At 38.3% G+C, this 27,866-nt stretch overlaps 2 protein-coding genes across 2 annotated transcripts; one reads left to right on the top strand and one right to left on the bottom strand.

The window, feature by feature from the left end:
• Positions 1–76: 76 nt before the first annotated feature.
• Positions 77–13,151, bottom strand: xab2 (XPA binding protein 2). Its single transcript, XM_034710797.1, has 19 exons — positions 12,982–13,151; positions 12,465–12,613; positions 10,633–10,756; positions 10,338–10,535; positions 9,883–10,017; positions 9,620–9,784; positions 9,317–9,461; positions 9,077–9,228; positions 8,821–8,940; positions 8,584–8,715; positions 6,290–6,421; positions 6,035–6,148; positions 5,768–5,930; positions 5,474–5,664; positions 3,853–3,975; positions 3,593–3,758; positions 1,379–1,505; positions 1,167–1,279; positions 77–1,021 (listed from the first exon to the last, which is right to left on the bottom strand). Exons 1-19 carry the CDS (start codon positions 13,015–13,017, stop codon positions 960–962), a joined length of 2,547 nt encoding a protein of 848 aa, XP_034566688.1. The 5' UTR covers positions 13,018–13,151; the 3' UTR covers positions 77–959.
• Positions 13,152–16,437: 3,286 nt separating this feature from the next.
• On the top strand, positions 16,438–27,001 carry LOC117831897 (myosin heavy chain, fast skeletal muscle-like). Its single transcript, XM_034710791.1, has 39 exons — positions 16,438–16,641; positions 16,761–16,904; positions 17,078–17,234; positions 17,351–17,378; positions 17,463–17,571; positions 17,690–17,782; positions 17,871–17,934; positions 18,030–18,128; positions 18,211–18,314; positions 18,398–18,536; positions 18,642–18,760; positions 18,852–19,001; positions 19,083–19,253; positions 19,344–19,650; positions 19,934–20,001; positions 20,097–20,184; positions 20,266–20,383; positions 20,599–20,722; positions 20,802–20,938; positions 21,072–21,327; positions 21,519–21,761; positions 21,885–22,061; positions 22,171–22,316; positions 22,459–22,549; positions 22,646–23,035; positions 23,267–23,393; positions 23,480–23,598; positions 23,748–23,944; positions 24,049–24,232; positions 24,320–24,485; positions 24,736–24,860; positions 25,064–25,372; positions 25,449–25,652; positions 25,762–25,887; positions 26,010–26,180; positions 26,288–26,392; positions 26,480–26,575; positions 26,665–26,793; positions 26,900–27,001. Exons 1-39 carry the CDS (start codon positions 16,438–16,440, stop codon positions 26,915–26,917), a joined length of 5,802 nt encoding a protein of 1,933 aa, XP_034566682.1. The 3' UTR covers positions 26,918–27,001.
• The last annotated feature ends 865 nt before the right edge of the window (positions 27,002–27,866 follow it).

Below are 27,866 nucleotides of genomic sequence, written 5' to 3'. Positions count from 1 at the left end.
TCCAAAATTTACTTACTCATGATTGGGTTGCATAATTATAGAGCCAAAACACAGTTTTACAAAACACAAGTGAAAGTTGAATTAAAAGCATGAGACTTACATGCTGGGTTAATTTATTTAAATGTTTTTATGAAAAAACAAAATGATACCATGTTACATAAAAGTCACTATGTTTACATTTTTTATGACAATTTAAAGATTTTTTTTTAAAGACAAAAGGATTTTAGAGACCAAAGACCAGTTTGTCACCAGGGTAACTGCTCACAAATAACCTAGTAGATTTCTCCTAAATAGCATTTCTTACAGAGCTACTGGATTTTCACCTGTTTTTGAAACTGTAAACAGGCTTTCTATTAGTCAGTCTTTATGACAAACTGTCCAGAGCGCACTATATAATAACATGCTTTTGACAATGTCTTAGATAAATAACTTCATCTTTTTTGAAACATTGGTTTTTAGGAGTCAACCACCTTTGATGATTTTCAAGACAACAATGTGAGTATGAAATGCTCAGTTTGCTCTCAATTAAATGTCCCCTGTTAAAAGATGTTATCTGCAACTGTCAGGGAAATATCTCTGCATCCAGTGGGTTTACAAAAGTGTTTTCACAGTAAATCCTGACAAATGTTTGAAATCAAATAAATCAGGTACAGTTATGATAGAACCAAATATGACTTTTTTATAAGAACAATACTCAACCTCCATCATTTTTCTTGAGCTAAATGCTTGAGAAAAACTGATAACTAAAGACAAATTTCAATACTAGCTAATACCTTTGTGTACTGTAATACAAAACCCATAGAGAAAATGCATAAAGGCACGAATGCTGCCTTTCTGTTTTCTACTCTAGTTACCCCATATCAAAATACATCAAAAACCAAGCATCTATACACGTGTAAATTGGACTTTTTCAATGTCTATACATGTAATCTGAAGAAGTCTGAAGATTCTAGAGGCGTTCAATCCTCCTTAAGACCCCCAAAGACAGCTGTGGGAACACTTTTCTGTTCAAGTTGCACCTCTGTAAAGACAAAGAGGAAAATATTGTTAGCACATGCATGCTCATGAATCAAAGATGTCTGCTTCACAGTTCATAAAAACAAACAAACAAACACTGAATGTTTCTGTTTTACTGCTGAGACCAGCATATTGTGGGGGACACTCACCCTCTGGTCCCTGATTTTCATCATTGTCATCCTCGTCATCATCGTCTATGTCAATTTCATCTGGATTGGCTTGTTTGGCAAGCTCTGCCAACTCACTGCGAGAGGTGTCACTCCTGGACGTATGAAACAGTTGACAGTTTTCATTTCTATTGTGACATGTATTTTAATTTAATGAAGGCATACATTTTCTCTGGAATAAAAAAAAGACAAACCTGACAAACAGAATCTTCTCTTTGGGCTTGGGTTTATCTTGCTCAGCCTCTGCAGCGAGCTGCTGTGCTTTCTGCTCCAACATCTTCATATCATCAATTCCCATTTGGCCTGGAGCAAGATCTGACACTGGGGGGAAAAAAAGACACAAATTGATGGACAACCACAGCAAAATGGACAAACACATACAAGGACATAATTAATTTCATATAAGGAACCTCAGAATGTGTGGAAAATCTGTGGCATGTATAGCAGCAGCCCTTTGATTGATCTGTTTGGATGATAAATTGGCATCAACGGGAAATTTTAAAATTCATTACCAAAGAAACTTGGCTTGATTGATGCTTCAAAAAACTCTTAAAGTTCAGAAAGGTCAAAAGGTACATCCTTAAAACGAAAGAAATATTAATAACTGGCAGACCAACATCAGGTTTTTTTACAGGCCAACGCAGATAATTAGAGAGCAGGTTGTCCACTGGCCAATATGTAATGATGATATCATGTTGTTGTTATTGTTGTACGTTTCTTTTTTCCATTTGGACAGATCCAACAATTTAACCGTAACATCCAGATTTAAGAAAATGGTCGATATCTATGCCAGAAGTAATATTAAACTGCATTATTCTATTCATCATGAGGGATTTCCTATTAAACACTGGCCAGTTACTGTTTTAGATTTGATGGGCTGTCAATAAGGACAGGAAAAACAGGTTAGCTCTTAGGGGGGGCATTAACATAGCTTCACAGCAGCCACACTAACAAGGCTGCATGTCTGCAGACAGTTTTTTTATTTGTTTTTTTTTTAAGTTATGGGGGGGGGGGGGGGGGGGGGGGGGGTTGAGAGTGGGGAAAGACATGCAGCATATGGTCGCAGCCAGGAGTCGAACCGGTGACCTCTACGACGAGGACTAGATCCCTTGTATGTGGGGTGCGCTTAGACCACTAGGCAGACAATTGTTTTTTTGTTTTTTTTTTAATCAGCTTTGTGAGCAAAAGCATCAGATGATGTTAATTATTTCAAAATGTCATTAATCGGCCTGATTAATCACTCTATGTCTAATGTCAATGTATGACATTAATAATGGTTGATTTGAAAAATAACAAAACCTAATGTCTATCACTAACTGGTGAAGACACTGAATATAACAGCATCATGTTTGAAAGTTGGTGTCTTTCTGACACTATTCTGGGACACATGTCAATATCATCTGAAATCTGAGCCACCACTTTGCTTTATAGTACTTTTTCTAATGTTTGAATTGGGCCAGCAGAACACTAGATAAAAAAGAGTCTCTTTGATCTTCCACTGCAAGTGTATGATTGGAAGTCCACCCAGTAATGAAAAGGAAGTTAATGTCGAAAATGCCTCAACACAGTAAACCTTATTTATTGCTCAATTTCAGAGTGCTCTTTTTTGGTGGTGACTAATTAATTGGTTAAAAAAGAATAATAATAATCAAGTTTTATGTCATCATGTGTATGTTGTTGTTCATGTTTTAGCAGCGGTTTAAACTGAACCAGGCCAGTAAATTGATTTTAAATCAGACACTTTATACTGGCAGGCTGACAGTGGCATTGAAGTCATTAACCTAGGTCCAGCCTTTCTTGGGAATTGATAAGTAGAGTAAAGTGCAACTACAACAGCTCACAATTCAAGACAGGCAAACATTAAACAAAAGGACCCAGGTTAATCAAAATTTAAGATAGTTTTCTTCTTTTTGTAACAAGTAAGATGCAACAGTTGAAGGTTAATGGCTTCCTCACTGCCATCAAATATTGCAGTACAGGGTAAGCACCAACTCCAGATTGTTCTGTTTGCTGTCGTGTGTGTTGTTTTGCTTTTCATGTTAAATCAAGTTGCACTGAGCTGTTCATTTTGCACTATTGCCCAGGACAAATTTCCAAACAGGGATAATTAGGTATATCACATCACATTACATTGTGTCTAATCTCAAATGTCCAACCATACTTGCATGGAAGTAAAGCTTTTTGTGCATATCACACTACAATCTAGGTAGTACGTTTCCTCTCAAAACTTCCCCGTCATAAGGAAGCTATCTCCTTTCCACTCAATACTTTTACTTATCTGAGTTTAAAAATCCACCTGTGACATGTAGCTAAGATATCAAAATAGTGTTAAATATTCCCCTACTGTGACTCAGTTGATGGGCCTAAGACAGTGGCTTGTAAATTAGCACAAGCACTCTTAACAGTACCTGTGGAATTTGTTGTGGCCTTCATCATCTGAGAGGACATGAAGTTGACCTGGGTGTTGTATGTGGCCTGGACACTGCGTTTGATCCTCAGCATTTCCCTAATAGTGTCCTCATTTCCATGGCGGATCTCAAATTCTTTCCAGGACTGCCAGAAAGTTGCTGTCACCTAAAAGATAGAGTCAATGATTATGTGCAATGTTAAATGTGGCACTTTATTCAGAATAATAATAATAGATCATCACAGGAGGTCTTTCTCTTACCCTGGGGTCACAGATCTGGGAGCAGTAGGAGAAGATTGCTCTGGCCCGATCAATCTCTCCCAGTTTACTCTCCATGTCAGCAAATCGCTGACACATGTCCCTCGCGAACTCATCGGGAAGGACCTGAACACAAAAAGGTAAAGTTCAGATTTTAAATTTGATATTGAACAAAACAAGGGATCATAATTTTTCTCCATTATAATCTTGGATCTGAATTAGGGATGTAAGGACACACTGAACCCACAATTCGATTCGAATCCTGATTTTTGGGTCACGATACGATTCACTCACGATTTTCTAACGATTTTCAAGAAAACTGGATTGAACTAAAAATTTAAATAACTATCATTTTATTTCAATTCTCAAATATGGACAGTTGCTATATATATTTTTTCTCTTATATTTCTTTGTAAAAAAAAGTAATCCTTTTTCATTTTTAAGGTGTGTTGTAACTCAAATAAAACCACTGCACAGTTTTTTTCAGCACCTTGCAAAAAAAAAAAAGAAAATTCCATAAAAAAATACCTTGTTGGAAAATTTCAGAACAATTATAAAGAAATGGAAAGTGAACGATTCCCAAACGAAAGTATTAAATATTAAAACAAATAAGGTCAACCTCTTTGAATCAAGTGTTTTCCGTGATCGATCTTTGGAAATGTTTACGATCAATTAACGTTTAATCATTAAATAAACGTTAACGTTTTCCATGTCTAAAATAATGCCAAATGCGTTTTTCCCCCTAAATCAAATATTCCTTCATGACACAGTGTATATAACTGAAAGTGTTTAACAGCTACGGATCATATTGAGGTGTTCAAAATGTTAAACACGCTGAATATCAACGCGAGGAGCAGGCTTATAAATAATCTCCGTGGACGCATGGTCATAGAGTGAAGACTCAGACTACAACATGTGGATTTACTGCAACCGGACAACTGAACTGGATCATATTTTAGACTCAGTGTCCAGTTTTCTGTCTGCTTGTTCTTATTGAGAAAAATAAGCACGTGAACCCGGTCATGTGTCAGCCGGGAGCACAACTGGGTCAGAATCAGTCCAGCGGCGGAGACCTGACACACCGTTGAGACCTGTCACTCAGTCGCAGCCCCCAGCTGAGCGTCTCCACTGTGTGCAGTCAGCTGATTCACATCTAAACATACTTTAAACGTAAAACACCTGTTATGCTCATCTCAGCAAGTGATGAGAGAACAGCCCAAGATACTTAATGATGTTGAATAAGCGGAGTGAAATGCAGAAAGCGCCTTCTACTGTTTAAGAATAATATCCTGATACAAATTTTGTTGAATCGATTTTAATCCACCCTTATTTGTATAAATTTTTTCCTGATTTCGGATATACCCTTACATCCCTAATTTGAATGCAACTTTCTTTTTCTTTGATAAAATTGAAAGCATTAGAAGAGTTGCACTGTTGAAGCAATTGTACAGAAATATTCACAGACAAACTTCATCATTGGTAGTTTTTTTGCTCATGAAAAGATAAGGAAGTGTAATGATTATTGAATTATCTTAAACATTAGCGATATATAACCAAAATGAAAGACTCATTTTTTTAAAGGCAACGACATGTTTCAATATTTGTGAGACTTTTCGTTACATACCTCGATAGCTTTCTGGTAAATTGCTCTGGTATATGTGACTCCATAGATTTCTGCTGCTCTCTTAATGTAGATGTTGAACATGTGATGCTGCTCATCAGTGTCTACAGCCTGTGTTGCTCTTTCATAGACAGCCATAGCATGTCGTGCCAATCCATATCCCTCTTCCAATTTGGCATACAGCAAGTAAATAGCTGGAAATCAAGGCAAAATGGTACATTGAGGCTATATGCATTTCTTGAAGAACAACAGTAGAAAAAAATGTTGATACAACGCTATTCTTATAGATAAACTTACTCTTGGCAAACTTGGCAGGACAGCCATCCAGGGCTTGTTCAAATAGATCTCTGGCCCTTTCCAGCTTCTTGCCTCCGTAACGATCAATGAACTTGGTGAGGTAAGTGTTCCAGATGTCATAAACATTTGGCCACCTGAAGAGAGCAATACCACGCTCATATGCCTTAAAAACAAAGACAAAGACCAATTGTTTACATGACAGCTGGACCAAGAAAAGAATACATAGACTTAAAAACCTGGGTTGGTATACATAAAATATTTCCTTACTTTGAAGCTTTCCTCAAAATAGTTGTGTTCTTCAAGAAACATGGCATAATTGATGATGATCTGTGGCGTGGCAATGCGAAGGTCAATAATGCGGTCATACACAGCTTTTGTAGACTGGTGAGAAAAAAAGGAAGATAAACAAAGAATTAAACAAAATATTCAGCATCAGTCAGGATTCTTTTATCAACACTGGATTAATCTTTGACACATGTAGAAGCACTGATCTTCAATTACATAGACATATAGTGGACATACCTGGAAAGTGCCCAGACTCTCCTCCAAGTCTGCAAGCATAGACCAGACCTTCAAGGACTTGTAGACTCTGTTTTGGACAGGTTCGGAAACGTCAAAATACTCAGCCTTCTTGGATGGGATGGCTGTAGCTTTCTAAATTCAAATTATAAAAAAAAAAAAAAAGCAGATGTGTAATAAGTGTTTCCACAAAGCATTCATATACAGTTATAAATGGAGAAAAGACCTGCAGTAATAGTATTCACTTTGTTTAACTGCCATAATTAATCAGCAGGTACACCGTATGGAGGGTCACTGCTAGTCTATTCCTGCAACCAACAGAAAGAGCTGATCAATATCTGTTTTCCAGTCAAATATCTAATTTAGAAGGACCTTAAATTTATTGGTTCATTACTATCTATTTAATCTGTTTCTGTTCTTCCACAATTCTCAAAAATCCTAGAAAAGTTCTTCAACAAGAGATTAGACAAATTCATAGACACAATTTATTCTCTGACAGTCAATATGGCTTCAGATCAAATCGGTCAACATCACTGGCTTTAACTGAACTCATCAAAGAAATCACTAACTCCATGGACCAAAAAAAGATCACTGCTGCGGTATTCATCGATCTAAAAAAAAGCATTTGACACAATAAATCATGAAATATTAATCAATAAACTGGAACGGTACGGGAGCAGGGGAGTAGTTTTGAATTGGGTAAGAAGCTATTTCAAAAACAGGCAAATGTTTGTGAAGATGGGACAGTTTGAGTCCAAATGTTTGCACATAGCTTGTGGTGTCCCACAGGGGTCTGTGTTGGGACCTACATTTTTTATTCTTTATATCAATGGCATATGCAAAGTTTCTCAGGTATTTAAAATAGTACTTTTTGCTGATGACACAAACTTTTTAGTTTCTGGTGAAGATTTCCAGCAACTTTTTGATTTAATCACCTTGGAGATCTGCAAATTCAAAATATGGTTTGACAAAAACAAATTATCGTTTCATTTAAATAAAACAAAAATCATGGTATTTGGAAACAATAAATCTAAAAATAACATACAAGTACAGACTGGGGGGTCAACATAGAAAGAGTGCATGAAAATAAATTCCTTGGTGTAATAATAGAGGAAAAAATTTTGCTGGAAACCTCACATAAAACACGTTCAATCCAAGCTGTCTCGAAGCATTCCAGTTCTCGCCAAAGCCAAGAACATTCTGGATCATAAATTTCTACTTATTCTCTACTGTTCACTGATCTTACCATATCTTAGTTACTGTACTGAGGTTTAGGTAAACACATATAAGAGCTCACTGCAACCGCTGTCAGTACTACAGAAGCCATCAGAATAGTTCACAATGTTGATTTCCGTGAACACAGAAATTCATTGTTCCCCACATCCAAAATATTGAAATTATTAGACCTTGTTGATTTTAAAACTGCACAAACTGTGTATAAGGCAATTAAAAATCTCCTTCTAGGAAACATTGAAAGACTGTTCTTTGAAAGAGGGGGGTTATAACTTACGAGGGAAGTTAAGATTAAAGATGATGAGTGTTCAGACCACAAGGAAAAGCTTTTGTATTTCAATCTGCGATGTAAAACTGTGAAACTGACTCAACATGGAGCTACAGCAATGTCAGAACATAATCCAGTTCAGAAAGAGGTATAAAGACTATAAAGACAAGTTTTCATGAAGTACAAGGAGGAAGACAAGTGTTGAGAATCATTAGGGGTTTTCTTTTGATTGTAGGTGTAAATATGAAGATGGGTTATGAAGATTTGTTTTGTGGGAATGCACTAGTATAATGCCAGAAAATAGTGAATAAAGGGGTAGGATTAGATAAGTTTTAACTACTTCTTCTTACTCCTTTTCGCACATGTAAAGTAAAATGTTTCAGTGCTTGCAAATGGAACTGATTGTTTTTGGGGGGGGGGTTGAATAACTACTTCTTCTTTTACTTGTATGTTTGTATAAAGACTTCAAATCTAATCTAATTTAATTAAGCTTGAATGTTTTGAGGCTTCAAACAAAGCAACCAACATTAGGTAATGTTTTGAATTAATGCCAAAGTTTTAAACAAAATTATATTATTACAGACTGAAGTCTCATGTATGGTATTTAAGTTTGAAAAGTCCTCGGCTAGTTCCCTTGATTAAAAATTCATCAAACATTTGGATGAGGGATTATTCGCCCAAGTTGCTGCTGTTTCTCTGCCTGGCCACTGGATGTCACTAAACACCCATCATAAATGGTTGATTCTTATTGGTAGTACCAGTCTAGCCATTGCGGAAAGTAGAACAAGTGCCTTACCCTCAGTATGCGCAGTGCTTGATCATAGTTTTCATGGCGTAGCTCCATCTCTCCATACTCGCACCACACTGCAGCAAGGTCATCCACCTGCTTGTAGCTCACCTTGGTAGCCTTTTCAAAAATTGTCCTTGCCTAAGAGACAGTTAAAAAATGGAAGACAAATCATGACTTGAAAAAGAAAGATCTTAATTGTATAGGATTTTTCAGTATCCCTTAGTAAGGTCATCAGTGACTTACATCATCCAGCTGCTCATTTTCCTCATAAAACTTAGCAAATGAAACCCAGAGAGAGTGAGGCTTCCCTGTTGCCTTCATTGGATCCACAGTCTGTACTGCCTCAGTGTACGTGTTGATTATCTGTGAAAGAGACCATGAGCAAGGATCCATTGTTAATGTGCAACAAAGTAAAGTGTCAGCAATTCAAGGTTTGTGAAAATAGATTTTAGGGCCCTGACCTTGTCATAAATAAATGTAGAAAAAGGTTTAGACTTACCTGTCTTGGGTTGCCGTCGTAGAGTTTTACCCGTTTGTGCCACTCATGGACATTGTGAGGGTTCTGCCTCAGCAGTACACTGTTCAAAAGGAGGGGCCGCCTGGCGATCAGCTCCTCAAAGCGGGCAAGTCTAAGTTCCAGGTCAATGTCATCTTGGAACAGAGGGATGAAGATGTGAGCTTAGAGGTCAAGAAAGGTAAAAACAAAGACTGCTACCAATATCGATAATCCAATACATACCATCTTCATCCTGTCCTATCTCAGCAGTCGTCTCCATCTTTGCTGCGATCATGCTCTCTTCAAACTGAGCATAGCTATCAAACACTTGTGTGAAATCTCTCACTGTTACAACAGTAAGGATAGCCTCTTCATACACATCCCGAGCCTTTAAGAAAATGACAGAAATAGTCAGGAAGTCAGTAAGTCAAAGTTTATGCAACTTATTAACTATAAAATGGAGGAGTTTTCTGAAACAACTTTCTTTTTTTCCAGAGGGGTTTTTCTTATATAGGGAACAATAAAAGATATTCCGAGCAAAGGCACCTTCTCAAAGTGGCCACTCCGGATGTAATAGTCAGCTAAAGAACACCAGAGTTTTCCAAGTTGGTCTGTGAAGCGGGTGAGGCCTCCTCTGATGATGGCTCCTACATTCAGAGACGTCACTTTATCAGGGTTCTGAGAGATCAGGTCGCATAACTCGTGCCAAAGCTGTCAGAGAAGTGAACATAGAACCAAGATTTGAAAATTTTCCATGACAGCTTAAACAACATTATCGCTCTGAGTTTTTGAAAAGGGATAAATCTCACCTGGTAGTTGGACTTGCCCTCCTTCGACACAAAGCTTTCGTCATTGACAACGGCTGCTAAACGCACAGCTGCTTCATCCAAACGGCCGACAGACCTTAAGTAGTCTATGTACTCCTCTGCATTCTCCGGTGAAAGCTACTTTGGAAAAGAGGACGGCACATTTTCAAAAATGTAAAACCCTTTCATCTTTTTTGATTCTTTCACCACTTTTCTTTTTACAAACAGTAAACCTATGCTCTTGGATGAATAAAATCTTGCAAAATGTTTTGTTTTGTATTCTGATAAACTCTTGAGGATCCTTACACCTTCAAACAGCTGAGAACCGTCAAACATTTAAAGAGTATGCTCATAAATTCAGACCAATCATACCTTAAAATTACACCAAATCTATTATAGCATTTGAGAGAACAAAAAACGTATGAGAGTTGCAGTACGGACACTGAGGGGGCTCTCACCTTAAGGTATCTGCGGTACACTCGGATGGCTGTCTCTGGCAGTGGCAGGTTTCGGACAAAGCGTAGATAAAGAGGCCAGATGCGTGGGTGCTGAGTAACAGGAAGGGCTCTGAGTGCACGGTCAAATGTTTGCCGACTTCTCGTGGTCTTGCACTGGCCCACAAGGAACTGGCAGTAATCAAGCCATATTCTAGGCATCTAGTTCAAGGGGGGGAAAATGTTGGTTTCAACCTCCACATATTACAATGTTTGTTGTACTTTTAAGTCCAGTATGGGGTTATATATGAAATATTACCTTGTGCATGAACACCAGTGCTCTTTCGTGGCAATTGTTGATCTCTTCATAGGTTGGCTCGGTGATACATTTGCCTTTAACTTGTTTCCTCCTCTCTCTCAGGTAATTATACCAGAGCTTATAGCTGAAAATACAATACACAGAACAAATATTAGACATCCAAATCAAAGACAATGGGGTTATTAACTCTTTGATTTCACTGGCTGGTGTCACATTTTCAATACGTTGATACTTAACCACATAATATCCATTATGTTTGTTTTTATTTTATAGTATTGGAAAGCACTGAAGGTTTTGAAAAAAAACCTAAAGCTGCTGCAAACAAAGGAGAACAGTGATGGTCATCAATATAAATCGAAGTGAAGGCAGAATGAAGCAGTAAATGAATGTAGCAGTAAAACTGAGGAATAAGATGTTAATTACTAACTGTGTAACAGAGGTAATGCTCTTATAAACCTATACGATTTATTTTAGTTCCAAGCTGTGGACTGTTGACAGGGAGCTTCACAGTGCACAATGACTGAAGCTATAAAATTTTCCAAATAAGAAACTTTGACGATACAGAGACGGCAGACTATCCACCATTTTGGTGTTTTCAGTAGGTCAAATGTAAGACAGATTTTCCTTTACCGGTCTTTGCAGCGTGGTACTGAAATAGAAATTGCCCAGCTTTTGGTGCATATGGTTTGTTTGTTTTTTTGCCACAACAAAACCGCTATTAATATCTTTTGATTATCGTATCAACTTTTGAAATTCTGGTATCGTGACATCCCTAGTCAAGGTTTAATTAATGCCTTGTGTTATTCTTTAAGTTAAATACTCTTGCACGTACATCGGCAGTCATAGTACACTGCTTGACAAAAGTCTTGTCACATAAGGATATAGTGGAAAAGTGGCAGAATGTTGATTTTTTTCTGATGAATCATCACTGAACTGCATCCCGATCGCAGCAAATACTGCAGAAGACCTGTAGGACCCAAGGTTCACCCAGAAAACAGTCAAGTTTGGTGGAGGAAAAATCATGGTTTGGGGCTACATCCAGTATGGGGTGTGTGAGAGATCTGCAGAATTGATGGCAACATCAACAGCCTGAAATATCAAGAAATGCTTGCTGTCCATTACATTCCAAACCACAAGAGAGGGCAAATTCTGCAGCAGGTTGGTGCTCCTTCTAATACTTCAGCCTCCACATTGAAGTTCCTGAAAGCGAAGAAAGTCAAGGTGCTCCAGGAATGACCTGCCCAGTCACCAGCCATGAACAGTATTGAGCATGTCTGGGGTAAGATGAAGGAGGAGGTTTGGAAGATGAAACCTAAGAATCTTTATGAACTCTGGAAGTCCTGTAAGACTGCTCTCTTTGCTATTCCAGAGGACTTTGTTGATATGTTATTTGAGTCATTGCCAAGACGTATGGATGCAGTACTCCAAGCTCGTGGGAGTCATACAAGATATTAATCTTTTTTTTCCTTTATGTTCTGATGCTATTGTAGCATGTTTGTGTATCAAAGTAAAGTATATGTTTAATTTCTATATTATTTTTGTATGCGACAAGACTTTTGTCCAAGCAAAATCTGACCTTTCTGTCCTAATTAAATGAAAAAACTCAATGAATGATCCAAAACTTTATTTTGGTAAAATAAAAATAATTTAGTGTGTTTTGCCTTTCATATGAGCCATTTCTGATTCCAATTGATCATCTACAAGTAAAGTTGTTATTTGTTGTTCCTACAACTTGGATTAGTGACAAGACTTTTGTCAGGGACTGTACATACAGCTCTTTACTTTTCATAACGGTACCTTCCAACATAATGCAGACCTGTAATGTTCGTTACCTGCCAGGCAGTTCTTTCAGTGCTCGCTCATAAATCATGTTGAGTATCGATTTGGATCCATTCTGTTTGAATTCAATGTAACGCATCCAGCACTTTACAGAGTATGGGTTCCTGATGATTTCCTCTTCGTAAGGCAGATCATCATCCTCCTAACAGAAGCACAAGTGACAGCATTTAACACTTCGCATGCAACTGTTGTGACTTCAGAAGTTACGTTGCTAATATTAGCGCGACGACGCAAACTTTCCGAGGCATTACACATAATGTTTTACCCTTAGCTTGAGAAATAAACATTGATTAATCCACTTTAACTTCAACACAACCGGGGTTGTCAAACTATCAGTGTGAAAGTCTTGAACATAATATTAAATTCGGACAAGCAATGAGCTAACTTTAACTTAGCACGACCAGACACATGGGAACAAACAAGCTAACATTTGAGTAAAAGTTAGTTCGAAGGTTTACTCGTTATCAACACACGATAACATATAATAATATAATGTATGGTGTCGCTTACAAACATGACATCGGGTTTTCCGTTTAGTGAAGGCATCTCTGTTTGGAGTATGCGATCGTTCGAATTAAAATGAAATGCTAAGTGAAGCTAACACTAGCATAAATTCGACTGCTCATAGCATGTACACCTCAGCGATACTTCCGGCTACGTCACAGAGTGCGCAATGCTTACGCAAAGGCGGATCAGTCGACAAACTAAGCAGCCCAGTCTGTACAAAAAGTGCACCCCCTACTTCCATGGTTTTTTCATGTTTTTTAACAGGAACTAAAATTATGCTTAAAAACCCTTTAATTGATTGATAGCAGAGGAGAGTGATAAAACAGAAGACCTTTTTAATGAGTTCCTTGGAGAGGATTGACTTATTAGCTTTGCATATATTTGCTTATTATATGTGGACATGAGTTATATGTCCAATTCATTTTTTGTCTTCTCCTTGTCTCTTTTATTTATTATGATATATGTAATTATTTGAGCACATGTCTGTAGTGTTTGTAAATGTATTATTATAAAATGTTCAACAACAAAAAAAATCCAGTCTGTAAAGAATCCGGACAATGGAGCTCAAGGTACTAAGTAGGCCGTAGGCACTACATCCGTCCTAAGAAGTTTTTAAATGCAGAAAGCGTAAGTTTGCTGATCATACATATCCTGTGGCAACAGCTGAAATATATCCGACAGAACACATTTGCTACTACATGCATATACATAGTTTAATTTGTTGGGACGTAATTTGTTTTAGTTGACAACCTGGTAGAACAAATTGATTCCAGGTTTGGGATCATAGCCTTTTTTTATTCAATTCAGAAGGTAATAGTCAGGAGGAAGAGTTGTCATTGTTCTTTAACCTCTCCCTTCAACATAATGAGAAATGTGGGAATCTGGCTCAAATGACAACTCAGTTAAACGTGACATTAGTCCTACAACTTGAAAGCAATCTAGACAAAGACTTTTTGAAACTCTTGAAACTGCACATTATTGTAGATATGCACATAGATTTTACACAATATTAAAACAAGGGCACACAAATTTACACAGTAACCATATACTCATGAGGGCTTAAATGCAAAAATATATAAAATATCATACTGTATACTATGACCTAAAGGACTACAAACTACAACTCAAGTAAAAACATCAGCAACTTAGCATTTTTAACCATGCACCTGTAGAATTCCCTACCTAAATCCACAAAAGGCACAATTTCTGTGACCATTTTAAAACAACAATTAAAAGTATTGATTCCACATTGCCTTCAACTCCCAACCTTTATTTGATTCATCCCTGTCTTTAACCTTTTTGAAGTTAGTTCTGTTCCTGTTCTTTGATGCTGTTTTGTTTGTTAATTAATAGGTTGCTTGACTTTTTCACACTGTATTCACTCTTGTTTAATTTGCCTGTTTTGTTTTACTCTCATTTCATAATCTTTTTGAGGGTTAAAACACCTTAAAACTATTGCCCCTGTACAAAGGTGCTTTATTAATAAAGTTTTATTTCTATTGTTAATTATTTTCTAGCGTTCCAAAAGAGCTGTAACATAAGATTGAAAGTCAACAGCTTTAAACCTTTATTAAATAACTATAATTATTACTTCATAACACAATGTCAGAACTTCACAAAGACATTTAGACAGCTGCCAAAAAGGTCATTTCATAATGAATCATGCCAACACTGTCTCAAAACCAGAGTCGCATAGTTTTTCTAGGACATTATGTTCCTATAACAGTAACAACATCTTGTGTAGCGTGGGGATAAAGATCTTTGACATGTGAGTGGGACTTATAATAGGTCTTATCTCAGAGGGGTTGGCAAATGTTCCTCTAGTCCTTTTAAGGCAAGGGTTAATACCACTTGAACTTTATGGAAAGGGCCTTACATTCTGATTAACTCGAGGAATATGAGATGTGGCTTCTCCCTGCAACCATATACCAGCACCACTTGGATGCTTCTCCAAAATTAAGTTCCATTCCTGGCTATAGACTTGTTTAGTTGGAGGAGTAAGAAGAGACAACTCCTGTTTATAAAATGATAAAATCCTTCTCGCTTAACTCACAATCTAAGTTTAAGTAAATTATTCATTGAAGTAAATAAGTGGTTTGAAAAAAATGTGTATAAACTTTGCACAACATCTATTTTGGGACATACTTTAGACACCAACAACCTTCATCGAAAGCTTTATTGCAGGAACAGAGCTTAGTCCAGTTCTCCTGTTAAAACATGCAACATTTTACTAAGTTAAAATGGGATACGAGTCAATTTTAATTTACCATTAGTATAAGGGACTTTAAGTTAAGATTCCAAGTGTAATTTTTATAAATGTTGGTGACATACTAATGATTTTAATTTTACTGATTTCAAATATTCAAAATACGGATAAGCTCTGAAACTCAAAACCAATGACATTTGAGTTCATCTCACTAACACTCACTATTGATGATTTAAACAGGTGGTTATTAATTCTGTGGTGTTTCAATATAATTGCCCATCTTAAAGAATGTATCATATATAGAATGTAATTATTGCTATTTCAACTGTTACTCCATGTCTATCTTCGACACAAAAAAAGCTTTCTAAACTCCCAATGTTACAAGATAGGTTTGATGACAGGGATGCTTGACCAAATGGAGTGGTGGATTGTTGCTGACAAGGCAGTTCCACACTCTATAAAAGCAGTAGCTTCAGAATCCTCTGCGAACTGACAGACATCCCAGGTTAGTGCTTTGTGAGTGTGTTTGTGCTTATCTACTTTTGCTTTTACAACAGATTTCATTGATATAATTTCTTGATCAGTGTTTCTTGGTATCTTTAGGCAATAATTTTAATAATTTAGAATGTTTACTTACAACACTGCTGAGACAAGTATACTGTGGGTTATTTAAAAAAGCTTTTGAATTGTATATGTTATTTGGTTTTATTCAAGTAATTAAAATATTTTTGGAATCACTAGAGAGGCAATGGCGGTGGTTTTCACAGTAGTATGGGAAAAGTTTAGCTGGAGTTACTAAAGGGGAAATGCAAGACAAATCAGCTTTAATTAGCAAATATATTCACATCACAATAGGCTCTAATAGCTCCTTTTGGGTCAAAGCAGGAATTGGAATGGCATTGAAGTTCTGTAGGCAAAACAAAAAACACATAATAAAAAAGAATAATGCAGTGATAAATGTTTTGAGATTACAGAAAATTAAAAAATTGATTTAGACACATGCAGTTTAACTGCTCTGTACTGTTTGTGGGGCTTAGTCTGTCAAATATATTTGTATCCACTTGGTTAACCACCTGAATCTTTCTTTGATAGCATCCAGACAACAACAGATCAGTGCCACTCAGTTTGGATAAGCTGAGGTAAAACTCTAAGCAGTAACATAACCTACACAATAGTACTTAAAATATAACACAACAGTATATCCAAAGTGATTAAAAGTCTTTCTCTTCTTTAAAGTCCGGGAAAGTGCCATCATGAGCTCAGACGCTGAAATGCAGCAGTATGGGCCTGCGTCCATATATCTACGCAAGCCTGAGAGGGAGAGGATAGAGGCTCAGAACACTCCTTTTGATGCCAAAACAGCTTACTTTGTGGTTGAACCTGCTGAGATGTATCTTAAGGGCAAACTTGTCAAAAAAGAGGGTGGCAAAGCAACGGTTGACACACTCTCAGGAAAGGTAGATGAATGACACTTTTCATTTTCTGTAAACAGTGAATGACATCCATCCCATTTAAGATTATTTGAAATATTGATATTGTAAAATTGAACAGTTCTTTTATTGCATTTCTCATTAAGTCCATCACTGTGAAAGAAGATGAAATCCATCCCATGAATCCTCCAAAGTATGACAAAATTGAGGACATGGCCATGATGACCCACCTTAATGAGCCTTGTGTGCTGTATAACCTCAAAGAGCGTTATGCATCATGGATGATCTACGTGAGTGTTTGCATGAACGTTCAGATGAGAAAAGGAGATGCTTGTGCCAGTAGCAGAGGTGGTTTCTCTACAGCCAGTACTCTAAATTAAATTCAGATTGATTTAAGATACATAGTATACAGCAAGACATATGCAGAAGGGATGAAGCAAACTTTCATTTTTTTCTTGTTCAGACTTACTCTGGCCTGTTCTGTGTCGTCGTGAATCCCTACAAGTGGCTTCCCGTGTACGATGCTCAGGTTGTTGAAGCATACAGAGGCAAGAAGAGAATTGAGGCTCCACCTCACATCTTCTCCATCTCTGACAATGCCTATCAGTTCATGCTCACTGGTAAGATGTCATTTTAAAATACAATGCATCATACCTGCTGTTGAAAAACAAAAAAACGCCACAGATAGGAAATTGGACAACGTATGGTATTCCTTGACACTTTATGTTTGTTTCAGATCGTGAGAACCAGTCTATTCTTATCACGTAAGTGAGATACAACTTGCCAAATTAAAAAAGAGGCAACAGTGATATATGATATATGACTCAATGTTCTCTTGCATTCCTCAGTGGAGAATCTGGTGCAGGAAAGACTGTCAACACCAAGCGTGTCATCCAGTACTTTGCAACAATTGCGGTGGTTGGAGCTAAGAAGGCTGAGGCACCAGGCAAAATGCAGGTAAAAATGGCTGCCTAATGAAGGCGTGTTGGAAAAGAACAATGATCAAGTCTGTGAAGGTTCACAGTCATCTAGGACATGGAAAAACTATCAACAAATACTTCAAAATGTTCTGTAGGGCTCGCTGGAGGATCAAATCATTGCAGCTAACCCTCTGCTGGAGGCTTATGGTAATGCCAAGACCGTGAGGAATGACAACTCCTCTCGTTTTGTAAGTGTTCAAAGGGTCAAAGCATATGATATGATGTGACTACATATTCACAATCATGCTTATAAAAACTTTAAACTCACATGTTTAGGGTAAATTCATCAGAATTCACTTCGGGACCTCAGGCAAACTTTCTTCAGCTGATATTGAAACATGTAAGTAATTTCTGCATTTTTCTCCCTCACCTATGTTAGAAAAGCTTCAGAAACATTTGTTGCCACATTGTGATCTTACCTTCATTTGTGTTAAGATCTGCTGGAGAAGTCTCGTGTAACCTTCCAGTTGTCTGCTGAGAGGAGCTACCATATCTTCTACCAGCTGATGACAGGCCACAAGCCTGAGCTCCTGGGTAAAATACTACAAAATATAAACAATATGTGAGATAAATAAGACAATTTTTCAACTTTTACATTTCCTGTAATTTCTTCCAGAGGCCCTTCTGATCACCACAAACCCCTATGACTACCATATGATCAGTCAGGGTGAAATCACTGTCAAGAGCATTGATGATGTTGAGGAGTTTGTTGCTACAGATGTAAGACAACTATTTGGTTATGTAGATGATGAACTGAAGAAAAAGTTTTAGATATCAAAAACTTTGCTTCCTATATATCGCAGAGTGCAATTGACATCTTGGGCTTCACTAATGAAGAGAAAGCTGGCATCTACAAGCTGACTGGTGCTGTGATGCATCATGGGAACATGAAATTCAAGCAGAAGCAGCGCGAGGAGCAGGCTGAGCCTGATGGCACTGAGGGTAATTGTTAAAATAACGCATTGAGTTCATGCAAGTGTTCCGGTATGTACAGATCGGTGACACGAGGTAATGCATATTTTTTGTGTTTGTTTCTCTTTCTATCAGTGGCTGACAAAATCGCCTACCTCTTGGGCCTGAACTCAGCTGATATGCTGAAGGCTCTGTGCTACCCAAGAGTCAAGGTTGGAAATGAGATGGTGACCAAAGGTCAGACCGTCCCACAGGTAATAAATAGAGATGAATTAAAAAGTATAGAATTAGTACATTGATATGAATATGAATCTGAGAAGTAATGTCCCTTTTTCTTTATTCTAGGTCAACAATTCTGTCAGCGCTCTGTGCAAGTCTATCTATGAGAAGATGTTCTTGTGGATGGTGATCCGTATCAATGAGATGCTGGACACAAAGCAGCCAAGACAGTTCTTCATTGGAGTCTTGGATATTGCTGGTTTTGAGATCTTTGATGTGAGTTGTTAAAAAATACCTGAGTATTTTTTAAGTTCAATCCTAAATAACCATGAAATTGAATACCTTTTTGATCTATAGTTCAACAGCTTGGAGCAACTCTGCATCAACTTCACCAATGAGAAACTGCAACAGTTTTTCAACCACCACATGTTCGTCCTGGAGCAAGAGGAGTACAAGAAAGAAGGCATTGATTGGGAGTTCATTGACTTTGGTATGGACTTGGCTGCCTGCATTGAGCTTATTGAGAAGGTACGCAAACAGTCTTGTCAAAACTGAGTCTATTTTTGGACAGTCTGCTCAGTTCTTGATTAATTTGAATATTAAAAATATTTCCTTCAGCCAATGGGCATCTTCTCCATCCTTGAAGAGGAGTGCATGTTCCCCAAGGCCTCTGACACAACTTTCAAGAACAAGCTACATGACCAGCATCTTGGCAAAACAAAGGCCTTTGAGAAACCAAAGCCTGGAAAGGGCAAGGCTGAGGCTCACTTCTCCCTCGTTCACTATGCTGGTACAGTGGACTACAATATCAATGGCTGGCTGGACAAGAACAAGGACCCACTGAATGACTCTGTCGTTCAGCTCTATCAGAAGTCTGCAAACAAACTGCTGTGTTTCCTGTATGTTTCTCATGGAGGAGCTGAGGGTAAGAATCTAAACAGCCAAAACAAGCAATATGTACTTTGATTTAAATGTAGTTCCTTTGTACACATAAACCGAAGCATTGAAACAATCATTCAGTGACAAATGCAATTTGTTATAGAAACAGAGGTCTCTAGTGGTGGTAATAGGAAAAGTGAAGAGGATGGATTCTTTTGAACTGACTCAGAATTCATATAATCCACTGTCTTCAAAGCAAATGGCTTGAAAGCCTTTACAAGTTAATTAACCCCCACAAAATGAATTATCATCATGCATATTTTTAACAGAGGCTGCTGGTAAAAAGGGTGGTAAGAAGAAGGGTGGTTCCTTCCAGACTGTGTCCGCTCTTTTCAGAGTACGTATTGTTTCATATCTTATAACAGTTCATAACAGTTAAGAACCTCAACTCAAATAATCAATTATCCATTTTCTTGTATTGATTAACAACAGGAGAACTTGGGCAAGCTGATGACCAACTTGAGGAGCACTCACCCTCACTTTGTGCGATGCTTGATTCCAAATGAATCTAAGACTCCAGGTGAGAAGAGCATAAACAAGTTTTGAGAAATACATGGTCGTTTTAAGAACATTTTAACAAACATAAATTTGTAATGTTCAGGTCTTATGGAGAACTTCTTGGTCATCCACCAGCTGAGGTGTAACGGTGTGCTGGAAGGAATCAGGATCTGCAGAAAGGGCTTCCCCAGCAGAATCCTCTATGGTGACTTTAAGCAGAGGTAACTTTTCAGTAGAAGAAAGTAAAGCTACTATGGTGTTATAAACACATTGGGATGAGCAGTTATGTAAATACATGTGCCTGCATTGAGCTTATTGAGAAGGTACGCAAACAGTCTTGTCAAAACTGAGTCTATTTTTGGACAGTCTGCTCAGTTCTTGATTAATTTGAAAATTTAAAATATTTTCATATTAACAATGTACTTATGTCTTGCAGATACAAAGTATTGAATGCCAGTGTCATCCCTGAAGGACAGTTCATTGACAACAAGAAAGCTTCAGAGAAGCTGCTTGGCTCCATTGATGTGGACCACACTCAGTACAAGTTTGGACACACAAAGGTTTGTTTTCATGGACATGAATTTTGTAGTACTTGTGCTGTATATGTGTTAACTTGTGTTTTTATATGAAACTACATAGGTGTTCTTCAAAGCCGGTCTGCTGGGTACCCTGGAGGAGATGAGAGATGAGAAACTGGCTGCACTGGTGACCATGACTCAGGCCCTCTGCAGGGGATACATCATGAGGAAAGAGTTTGTTAAGATGATGGAGAGGAGGTACGATTATTAAAGGGTACACTCAGTTTACTCTTGCTGCTGAGTTATTTGGTAAAGTTTATATATATTTGTTAAATAGTTTTCCTCTTGAGTCATGTTTCAGAAATGACACTTTATCTCTCCAATTTTCCAGAGAATCAATCTTCACCATCCAGTACAACGTCCGATCCTTCATGAATGTGAAAAATTGGCCATGGCTGAAACTGTACTTCAAGATCAAGCCTCTTCTGCAGAGTGCTGAGACCGAGAAGGAGCTGCAGCAGATGAAGGAGAACTATGACAAGATGAAATCCGACCTGGCTACTGCCCTGGCCAAGAAGAAGGAACTTGAGGAAAAGATGGTTTCTCTGCTGCAGGAAAAGAATGACCTGCAACTGCAAGTGGCTTCAGTAAGTCTAAAAGAGCAAACGTGATTTTTTTTATATTTACTTATTAGCAATACTGTGTGCAATAAGATTGCGGTACACGTGTGCAATACTGTAGTTATTTTAAATAGTGCATTGAAATTTACTGAAATAAATGATTTATGAAATCCCTAACCAAAGAAAAAAAAACATACCTATCTCAAAATGTGCTTTAGGAAGTTGACAACCTCTCTGATGCTGAGGAAAGGTGTGAGGGGCTCATTAAGAGTAAGATCCAGCAAGAGGCCAAACTCAAAGAGACAGCTGAGAGGCTGGAGGATGAGGAGGAAATGAATGCTGAGCTGACAGCCAAGAAGAGGAAACTGGAGGATGAATGCTCTGAGCTCAAGAAAGACATTGATGACTTGGAGCTCACCTTGGCTAAAGTGGAGAAGGAGAAACATGCCACAGAAAACAAGGTCAACATTTTCTGAAGTGTACTCTGGTGCAAAATGATCAAGTGATACCATCAGTGTTTAAAACGTTAAAAAATCAATGTCAAGGTTTTGATTTTTAATAATGTTCGTTTCTGACTTTTTCAGGTGAAAAACCTGACAGAAGAGATGGCATCTCAAGATGAGACCATTGCCAAGTTATCAAAGGAGAAGAAAGCCCTCCAAGAGAGTCACCAGCAAACCCTGGATGATCTTCAGGCAGAGGAGGACAAAGTCAACACTCTGACCAAGGCCAAGACTAAGCTGGAACAGCAAGTGGACGATGTAAGACAATAACTACTTTTGTGGTTTCACCCATAATGACATGAATGAGTATCAGCATTGATATTTGTCTTTAATCAACCTCAAATGAATTGCAACTTTATACTGACAGCTCGAGGGATCCCTGGAGCAAGAGAAGAAGCTCCGCATGGACCTTGAGAGAGCAAAGAGGAAGCTTGAGGGAGATCTGAAGTTGTCCCAGGAGTCCATAATGGATCTGGAGAATGACAAACAGCAATCTGACGAGAAAATCAAGAAGTAATTTTTGCTGTTTTTACTTCTGCCATCCATTCCCAGTGAATTCCCACCTAAGATTTTACTTTTACCATGATTCAAATAATAATCTTAAATCAAGTAATCTAGAGATTAATGCTGAAAATGTTCCCGTTCTCTTGTACAGGAAAGACTTTGAGATCAGTCAGCTCCTCAGCAAGATTGAGGATGAACAGTCCCTTGGTGCTCAGCTCCAGAAGAAGATCAAAGAGCTCCAGGTGCACATTTGATTTACACAACTGACTCAGAAAAGTGTAAACAAACATTACTTTCTGGATAAAAACCCTTCTTAATATTGCTATCATCAAATCTAGGCTCGTATTGAGGAGCTGGAGGAAGAGATTGAGGCTGAGAGGGCTGCGAGGGCTAAGGTGGAGAAGCAGAGGGCCGACCTCTCTAGGGAGCTTGAGGAAATCAGTGAGAGGCTTGAGGAAGCTGGTGGAGCAACATCTGCTCAGATTGAGATGAACAAGAAGCGTGAGGCTGAGTTCCAGAAGCTGCGTCGTGATCTTGAAGAGTCCACCCTGCAGCATGAATCCACTGCTGCAGCTCTGCGCAAGAAGCAGGCTGACAGTGTTGCAGAACTGGGAGAGCAGATCGACAACCTCCAGCGTGTCAAGCAGAAGCTGGAGAAGGAGAAGAGCGAGTACAAGATGGAGATTGATGACCTCTCCAGCAACATGGAGTCTGTTGCTAAAGCTAAGGTGATTGCCGGTAGTTCTTTATAATCGAAGATAAAAGCAAAGTACCTTACTTAAATGTAATAAAACTAACATAACTATACCAGATACAACAGTATCTTTTGACAAAAAGTAGCATATGTAGTACACAGTACATTTATTTTGAATAAAACGTAAAAACAAAAAAAAAGAAATATAACAGAAGCTTTGAATTGACAAAAAAACTTAATATGTCTCATGAATTGATGTAAATAGGGTAACTTGGAAAAAATGTGCAGAACTCTTGAGGATCAATTGAGTGAGCTGAAATCCAAAAATGATGAGAATGTCCGACAGCTGAATGACCTTAATGCACAGAAGGCCAGACTGTCGACAGAGAATGGTAAGTCATCAGTGTGTTCATGATGATAGGCACTCTGTGGATGGTTTTATCATTTAACTATATGCAATGCATGAATTGTCATGTAGGTGAGTATTCACGCCAGCTTGAGGAGAAAGAATCTATTGTGTCCCAGCTGACAAGGGGCAAGCAGGCCTTCACTCAGCAGATTGAAGAGTTCAAGAGGCACATTGAGGAAGAAGTTAAGGTATTGAACACATTCTTCACAAAATACACTATATCATAAATGAGAAATAATACTAAAAAAACTTCCTGTGCAAGATGATTGGACATTTTTATAATGACTATCAAAGCATGATATATGAGTCAATTCATAAGGTTTCGCCATCTTGACAGGCCAAGAACGCCCTCGCCCATGCTGTTCAATCCTCGCGCCACGATTGTGATCTGCTTAGAGAGCAGTATGAGGAGGAGCAGGAGGCCAAGTGTGAGCTGCAGCGAGGAATGTCAAAGGCCAACAGTGAGGTGGCTCAGTGGAGATCCAAATATGAAACTGATGCTATCCAGCGCACTGAGGAGCTGGAGGAGGCAAAGTGTGAAATCAATAAATTTTTTATTAAATGAATGGAGTTGTACAATGGTCGGTTATTATTCTACCAACTTAACAAACAATTATCAAAAAATATTTTTCATCCAGGAAAAAGCTTGCCCAGCGTCTGCAGGATGCAGAGGAATCCATTGAGGCTGTGAACTCCAAGTGTGCTTCTCTGGAGAAGACAAAGCAGAGGCTGCAGGGTGAGGTGGAGGACCTCATGATTGATGTGGAGAGAGCCAATTCTCTGGCTGCCAACCTTGACAAGAAGCAGAGGAACTTTGATAAGGTAACAGAATATCCAGACAACATTATTTGCAGTGAAACAAAAAAATAATTTGTAGTAAAATGTTGTAATTTGTCAATATAATTCAAGGTCCTGGCAGAATGGAAGCAGAAGTATGAGGAGGGCCAGGCAGAGCTTGAAGGAGCCCTGAAGGAGTCTCGCTCTCTCAGCACTGAACTGTTCAAGATGAAGAACTCTTATGAGGAGTCTCTGGATCACCTGGAGACCTTGAAGAGAGAGAACAAGAACCTGCAGCGTATGTCAATCTGACTGAAATGAAAAATTTCACTTCGATCATTTTCACAAGTTTGGCTTTAGTACCTGTGTGGTGTCAGAGCTGCTTGCATTCATATCTGTTAATGTTTCATTGCAAACACCAAACTATAAGAGAACTGTTCTACAAAAAATCACAAAATTATTCTGAGCCTTTCACTTAAAATTTCAGTTTCCTAATATCATCTTATTGTTCACCATTAAACTTTACTCTGGTTTTGATTGCTCTTCAGAGGAGATCTCTGACCTGACTGAACAGATTGGGGAGACTGGAAAGACTATCCATGAGCTGGAGAAATCAAAGAAGATAATTGAGACTGAGAAGGCTGAAATTCAGTCAGCACTGGAGGAAGCTGAGGTACAACAACATCAGGAGTTTAAGGGGATTATAAGAAACAACATATATATCAGTCAGACCATGAGTTGGACCAATCAAACCTGTGTTTTTATAGTGATAAAAGTCCTTATCGTTATAGTATTTCTGCCTCCCACTGTGTAGTATTTTTATAGGAAATATACCTTCATCTATTAATCCAATCAAATTTTTGAAATTAAACAAAGGGTACACTGGAGCATGAGGAGGCCAAGATTCTCCGTATTCAGCTTGAGCTCAACCAGATCAAGGGGGAGGTTGACAGGAAGCTGGCAGAGAAAGATGAGGAGATGGAGCAGATCAAGAGGAACAGCCAGAGAGTGATTGACTCCATGCAGAGTACTCTGGATTCTGAAATCAGGAGCAGGAATGATGCCCTGAGAGTCAAGAAGAAGATGGAGGGAGACCTGAATGAGATGGAGATCCAGCTGAGTCATTCCAACAGGCAGGCTGCTGAGGCCCAGAAACAACTGAGGAATGTCCAGGGACAGCTCAAGGTAAGTTTTGTATGGTTACTAGGTCAAAGAACGAGTTCTTACAGATTGTTGATTGTTTTTTTTCTACTGTTTTCAGGATGCCCAACTGCACCTTGACGATGCTCTCAGAGGACAGGAAGACATGAGGGAGCAGGTTGCCATGGTGGAGCGCAGAAATGGCCTCATGTTGGCTGAGATTGAGGAACTGAGAGCTGCTCTGGAGCAGACAGAGAGAGGACGCAAAGTGGCTGAGCAGGAGTTGGTTGATGCCAGTGAGCGTGTCGGACTGCTTCACTCTCAGGTTTACAAAAAATTATTTACAAAAATCTTTCTTACATAGTAAACATACACATAGGCTTTTTGTTCTGTGCTATCAAAAGCAAATAAATTTGACTCTCATTGAAATCCAGAACACCAGTCTTATTAACACCAAGAAGAAGCTTGAGACTGACCTTGTCCAAGTTCAGGGTGAGGTGGATGATGCTGTTCAGGAAGCAAGAAATGCTGAGGAGAAAGCCAAGAAGGCCATCACTGATGTGAGTTTATGTCTAAGTCTTCTTTTTTTACCATCACACTAAAGATTTCCAATGTTAATGTTCAACACTTGACTCTTTATGACAAGAATTTAAATTATTATCTTCCTCTACCAACATCTCAGGCTGCCATGATGGCTGAGGAGCTGAAAAAGGAGCAGGACACCAGTGCCCACCTGGAGAGGATGAAGAAGAACCTGGAGGTCACAGTCAAGGACCTGCAGCACCGTCTGGATGAGGCTGAGAACCTCGCCATGAAGGGTGGCAAGAAGCAGCTCCAGAAACTGGAGTCAAGGGTATGTATTGTATAGAAAAACTCTCAATCCTCATCTTTAAATGTACATCTCTGTTTGGATTAAGAATTACATGTACTACATTTTGGTAAACATTTATCACTTCACAGGTGCGTGAGCTGGAAGCTGAAGTTGAGGGTGAGCAGAGACGTGGAGCTGATGCTATTAAAGGAGTCCGCAAATATGAGAGGAGAGTGAAGGAGCTGACCTATCAGGTAAAGTTCTATTGAAAAAAACAAGACTTAACTTGTCTTAATTTTAGTTTTCTACATTACTGTCTATTTAAACCTTTATCTTATCAGACTGAAGAGGACAAGAAGAATGTGATCAGACTCCAAGATCTTGTGGACAAGCTGCAGCTTAAAGTCAAATCTTATAAGAGACAGGCTGAGGAAGCTGTAAGTTCAATTGCAAAATATGGCCTGTCATTATCAGTGGAAAATTACAGATATATAGCTAGGTCAATTTTAATCTGTACCTTTTACAGGAGGAGCAGGCCAACACTCACATGTCCAGGCTGAGAAAGGTTCAGCATGAAATGGAGGAATCTCAGGAGCGTGCTGACATCGCTGAGTCTCAGGTCAACAAGCTGAGAGCGAAGAGCCGTGATGTCAAGGTAACCAGTTAACTAATGAAATTGTATGGAAAATTACCTGGTGCGCACTGGGCCTAACTATCAGTACGTGCTAAATATTTCTTTCTTCTATTTTACTGTTTTTCAGACCGACACTGCTGAATAAAAGACGAAATCCTTGTGGAGATTTTGACAGACTTCATACAATATGAACAAGCTGTTAAATTGTCTTCATATATTGTCAATAAACTAAGTTTTCTTGAATGAAATGTACCTACTTGGTATTCTTTGCTTTCTCTTTTCTTTATTTATGCTGTGTTCTTCACAGCAGTTACGAATAGCTGGATCAGTCAACTTAGCTGACTTGTTAAAGGTTGTTGTAAACTTCAATGAAATAACATTTCATACTCATGGGGCAAAGTCCTGTCCAGTCTTTATTCTCATAGCTGTGTTTGGCATCAATAAAAAACTGCCTACTTCACAAAGCAGAAATGAACACACACTCTCACTTAATCTTAATCTTTAATACGTTTTACCCCATAGAAATGGGAGTATGCCTGTGCTGACAGATGGCAGAAAGAGATGTACTTGTTTCTACTTAAAAAAAAATCTAAAAGGTCAGTCTTATGATGATCTATTTATCTCTGACACTTAAGATCATGAACCAAAACCCACCTGACACAGCTTTTGAATATATGCAGTATAGTTTCATGTAGTTACATTGTAGTAATTCATGATGTACTGAAACATTTCATTTGGAGTAATGAGAAAAGAAAATCCAAAAGAAGTAGAGCAATTCCCTCTGGAGCAATATTTTGGTACACCATCAGCAGAAGCATCAATACCAGTGTAAGAATTAAAGGTTGTCTCTCTGAAATGACAAAATAGGGTTAAATGCCGATCTTATCTTAGCCAATAAAACATGGACATATTAGCAATAAGATTGGTAGAGTTGAGTCATAAAGACATCAGATGGTGAACATTTTCTTACTTGTTTGTTTATTACAGTATTATGACTGAATTATGCTTTCACTTTATTGTACTGTGTGTAGCTGTCAGGCAACATTATTCAAATAAAGTAATATCTTATTATCTTATCTTATATTGTTTCAAAG

Source organism: Notolabrus celidotus, chromosome 20 (genome assembly GCF_009762535.1).
Source record: "Notolabrus celidotus isolate fNotCel1 chromosome 20, fNotCel1.pri, whole genome shotgun sequence".
In the NCBI taxonomy this organism is placed as follows: domain Eukaryota; kingdom Metazoa; phylum Chordata; class Actinopteri; order Labriformes; family Labridae; genus Notolabrus; species Notolabrus celidotus.
Note: the sequence above shows the minus strand (reverse complement) of the source record. Positions and strands in the feature narration are given on the sequence as shown.

Bases quoted from the DNA above. Each gene is read 5' to 3' on its own strand.
- LOC117831897 (XM_034710791.1), top strand. From the start codon at position 16,438: ATGAGCTCAGACGCTGAAATGCAGCAGTATGGGCCTGCGTCCATATAT. The intron at 16,642-16,760 runs GTAGATGAATGA...TTTCTCATTAAG, and splicing joins TTGACACACTCTCAGGAAAG to TCCATCACTGTGAAAGAAGA. The intron at 17,935-18,029 runs GTAAGTAATTTC...ATTTGTGTTAAG, and splicing joins TTCAGCTGATATTGAAACAT to ATCTGCTGGAGAAGTCTCGT.
- xab2 (XM_034710797.1), bottom strand. From the start codon at position 13,017: ATGCCTTCACTAAACGGAAAACCCGATGTCATGTTT. The intron at 9,462-9,619 runs GTGCCTTTGCTC...ATTTTCTTAAAG, and splicing joins GGAGTGGCCACTTTGAGAAG to GCTCGGGATGTGTATGAAGA. The intron at 6,149-6,289 runs GTATGTCCACTA...TTTTCTCACCAG, and splicing joins AGAGTCTGGGCACTTTCCAG to TCTACAAAAGCTGTGTATGA.